General features: G+C 56.4%; 1 protein-coding gene across 1 annotated transcript in view; it reads right to left on the bottom strand.

Moving 5' to 3' along the window:
- Positions 1–2,182, bottom strand: part of MANF (mesencephalic astrocyte derived neurotrophic factor) — an 8,939-nt gene extending 6,757 nt beyond the window's left edge. The window contains exon 1 of the mRNA XM_019547485.1: positions 2,046–2,182. Coding sequence (XP_019403030.1) covers positions 2,046–2,133 — 88 coding nt within the window. The 5' untranslated portion in view covers positions 2,134–2,182. The remainder of the gene's footprint in view (positions 1–2,045) is intronic.
- Positions 2,183–4,133: the final 1,951 nt, after the last annotated feature.

Genomic DNA, 4,133 nt, shown 5'->3' with positions numbered 1-4,133 from the left:
GGGGGGGGGGTACACTGACAGATGGACTCCTGCAAAACTACATGAACCCTGTGAAACTACATTTAAGGCTGCACTCCAAATATGGGGACCCAACAGACTGTTGGTCCTTTGGTTATATTTACTTCCCCCACCTATCCCTACAGCGAAATACTGCACTGTGGTATTTTCTTTTGGTCTGTGACCCAGCTTGTAGAAGGGAGACTTTCAAAATCATTCAAGTGATACAGGAACTTGCAGCATAATAACTGAACCCAAGTTCTAAGGGATCCAAGGGAATTTCCGAACGCAGAGAGGGTGATCAAAATGAAGTACATGCCTAAATTCTACCCAAGTGCGAACCAGCAATTCAACGAAACAAACACATACACACCCTTCACACACAAGCCAAGCCTGATGTCACCTGAATTTATAAAGTAGCTTCCGGTTTCAGTCCAAGAGATTTTCAGGCAACTTGAGTGCTGCTTCTGTCCCACTGTGAACAGGTAGGCATTTTTTTCTTGCCTAAATCTGATTAGGATTCAGATACTAAATTCCCTTGAGAGTCTTGTCCCATAAATGTGCTCTGAACACACCTCGCACATCAGCAAGGATCAGACCTTCAAAAAGTACAGTCACGGCTGCTTTATTTTTAAAACCAAGCCACGCATGTTAGTTTTACCTATTTTTTATTAAATAGCCTAGTGGTCACAGCACCTGCTCTGGAAATGGACAGCTCAAAACTCTGCCCAGCCTAAGGGGCTCAAGCCTCTCTCTCATTCTTAGGAGCTGCCTAAGCAGCAGCTGGGAGGTGATGGTGGGCAGTGCAACCCTCCCAATCCCACCAGAAGCTGCGTTACTGTGCTGCAGCAATGAATGTAAGACTTAAGGACTGTGAGCAAGAGGGAGCCCAACTTTAACACAATACAGGCACCCATATTCTCTTTTGACTCCAGCCCATAAAGACTTTAAAAGTTAAGAGCATCAGTTGGATGGTAGCATCCAAATTGCCCAGGGAACTTGCTATACCACTATAGGACTGTGGGTTAGGGATGAGGACACCAAAACAATCCTGCGAGCCTTGTCCTCAATTCCAAACCCAGCAACTTCTAGCGCTACAGAAACATGGTCCTTCTTGCTTGGCCTCTCTGGCACCACCTTCCTTTCTGCAGTGGGGCAAACCTGGATGGGGAGAAAAGAGTGGCACCCAATATGAAGCCTAGTGGTTAGGAGCCTCTTCAAGATGATGCGCATGTGAACCAGATCTGACTTCCTAGATGAGCGCTCCAGCGCTAGGCTATTACCTAGCGAGATAGCAGCACCCCCCCACCTCCCGTCATGTTTGCAGAGAAAAAAGCGGTGGGTTTTGCTCGGTTTTTGAGCGGTGCCTGGACAGACGTGCTCCTCCTCAGCAGAGAACTCCAGGCTCTGGATCTCATGTTGAGACCGGTGCCTCCAGGTAAGCAGTTCCCGACTCAGGTACCCAAACCCTGCGTCCGTACTTGGAAATGTCCCTACCTAGTGGCATTCAGCTGGCGGAGAGGCCCTTGCACAACACAGGCTGCTCCAGGGACAGTCCAACTCTGAGCTGCACCCAGATCCAGGTTAATGTGTTTATTCCCCGAACCAGAACAATGTTGCCAGCCCTGTGGCACTTAACCGGGCTTTTTATGAGATTATTTATGGCAGTATCATTTCAGTCAAGGCTGGCCACCTGTGTGGCAGGGAGGTGCAACGACCCAACCTGTGTTGCAAGTGCCCCTGGTGTGGGCAAAGCCTTCCGCCTGCAGCTCTGGCTCCTGGGCTCGACCCAGCGGCTCTGCGGGCCCCCGAGACAAGGACCGCTGACCAGAGCCCCCATTCGTGCCCCTCCAGAGGGTTGGCTTTGCTTGAGCTGCACCCGAAGCCGCCTCCACCTCTCAGCCGCCGAGACCAAGAGTCTCACGTGCCGCCGAAAGCAGCTGCCCGCCCCCGCGGGGCCACCGCGCCCGGGGCCTTCCCAGCCCCTCGCCCCGCACCAGGCGCAGCCCGAGCCCGGGCACGGATGGGGGTCCCGCCGCCGCACTCACCCTCGCACTCGCCGTCGCGCAGAGCGCGGCCCGCGGCCGGGAGCAGCACAAGCGCCAGCGCCGCCCAGAGCCCGGTGTCCACCCGCATCCTGCCGCACCGGCCCCGTCTACAGCCCGCGCGCACTGCCCCCGTGCCCGGCGCCCTGACAACCGCCCCGCCCCGCCGCGGCCCATTGGCTGCACCTGACGCTTCCCACACGCCGCGGGCTCCCATTGGCTGTCCCCCTCCTCGTCCTACACGCTACCTTCTCTCATTGGTCAGTGGGATACCGAGACGGGAGAGTTGGCGGCCGCTGATTGGACATAAACCTCTGAATGGAGACAGGAAACGTAACCTGTAGGCGGTGGAGAGAAATGACCTCCGCCCCCTTCCCCCCTCACGCGCCTCCCTGTTTGTGTGGGGCAAAACCAGGCAGGGAAGCCGTTGGCGGCCGCCATTTTTGCTTGGGGCAAGCTTTCCGGGCCTGGGGAGGCCTGACATAGCCCAGTGCGACCTGGGCCACAACCGCGGACCCGCCCCGGGTGGGGGGCAGTCAACGAACGGTCATTAGGGCTCAGGGCACATTTCCAGGGGCAGACCCCGCGGAGAGAAGAGGCCGGCTGGGAGGGTTCAGGGCATGACCAGGGCTTCTCCTTCACCCGGTTGCAGCTCCAGACTTCAGGGCCCAGGACAGTGGGATGCAGAGGCCGGCCCCCCCCAGCACGACCACCTGTCTCTAACTAGACGACACTGTCCCGCAATGGGAGTCCTGGTGCCGGGCTGCATGACTGTTGTTCCCGGTTTGCAGCATCCACAGGGATGGGAAGCTGCTGGTTTTCCCTGGCAGCGTCCGGGGAGCGCTAGGTGTGTGTCTTGTACACCCAGATGTGTGTGCAGGGCAGGGGCAGATGCAGGCTGCAGGCTTGGGGCTCCCCACCTTGCTGCCCTGCCCCAGGAGCCCCATGCTGGTGCTGAGGTGCTCAGGCCTGCCTGGCTGCAGCCACATGGAGTTGTGCCCCCAGCTCCTGCGCAGGGCTTCCGAGGAAAAGGCGGCAGGGCAGGGAGCCCCGAGCCCACAGCGGGCAGCCGAGACCAGTCCCATGCTCCGCACCACTCCGCTCCGCTGCTCTTGTCCAGCTGTGGCAGTGGTGGGGGGGCAGCAGGCGTGTATCCCACCTTCCCCTTTTGAAAGTGTGGTCACTCTACCCTCACTCCTGTGCTCAGTAGCTGCGCCTGCCCCTTTCCTCCAAGGTGTTCAGTCCCTGTGTGGATGGCAGCTGGCGGGTCCAGACTTTCAGCACGTGCCTTGTGGTGGCAGGTTTGCGATGGGAGCAAGGGGCACCCACTAACAGCAAGTGGAAAACAACCCCACCCACCAATGGATGCCAGTGACATTTCCCATATGAGAGGCAGGATGTGACCAGGCCCACTCCCTCCTGTAGCAAAGCATGTTATTTATCCCCAGAGCAGGTGTGATGCGCAGCCCAGCCCCATGTCTCCCCAGAAGTCTCCCAGGTTTCCGTGGGCCTGACCTACTGCTAGGGGACAGACGCTGTAGGCAACACCAAGAGGAGGGAGACATTACTCTCTGATGCTGCTTTTCAGCTTCTTTTGCTCCTCGGATAGGGGAATATATCTCCCTCTTTGTAGAGAGGCTTCTGAAGGCAACAAGGGTGTGGTTTCCTTTCTCTTCAGAGGTGCTTTACTGTTGGTCCTAACTTTCTGTCTTCACTCACCCTTGCCAGGAGCTGGTTATGATTGAGGCCCTTATTTTGGCTGTGCAACATACCTGGAAGGTAAAGAAAAAATATTCATATTGGCATTTCAGCTGTTCTCCGAGTCCCACGCAGTGCAAGCAAAGTGTTCAGCAGCCATCTCAAACCGACAGGAGAGGCTCAACTTTTTGCAGGATTAGGCAATGCGATCAAAAGGGAAGGTACTGAGGATCACCACCTCACATGGATGCAGAAACAACAGTATTAATTAAGCTGTATACTGGGAGGGTTGATCTTAAGTGTCCACAAGTCCGTACCTGCAAGCTTTTATGCTAAGCCCCTAAGTTTAGCCCCCTGCAGCAGTCCAGCCAGACCCTAGAACAGGGGTGGCCA

This window comes from Crocodylus porosus, unplaced genomic scaffold, assembly GCF_001723895.1.
Source record: "Crocodylus porosus isolate Cpor-Errol unplaced genomic scaffold, CroPor_comp1, whole genome shotgun sequence".
NCBI lineage: Eukaryota > Metazoa > Chordata > Crocodylia > Crocodylidae > Crocodylus > Crocodylus porosus.
This window is presented reverse-complemented; position numbering and strand designations above follow the sequence as displayed.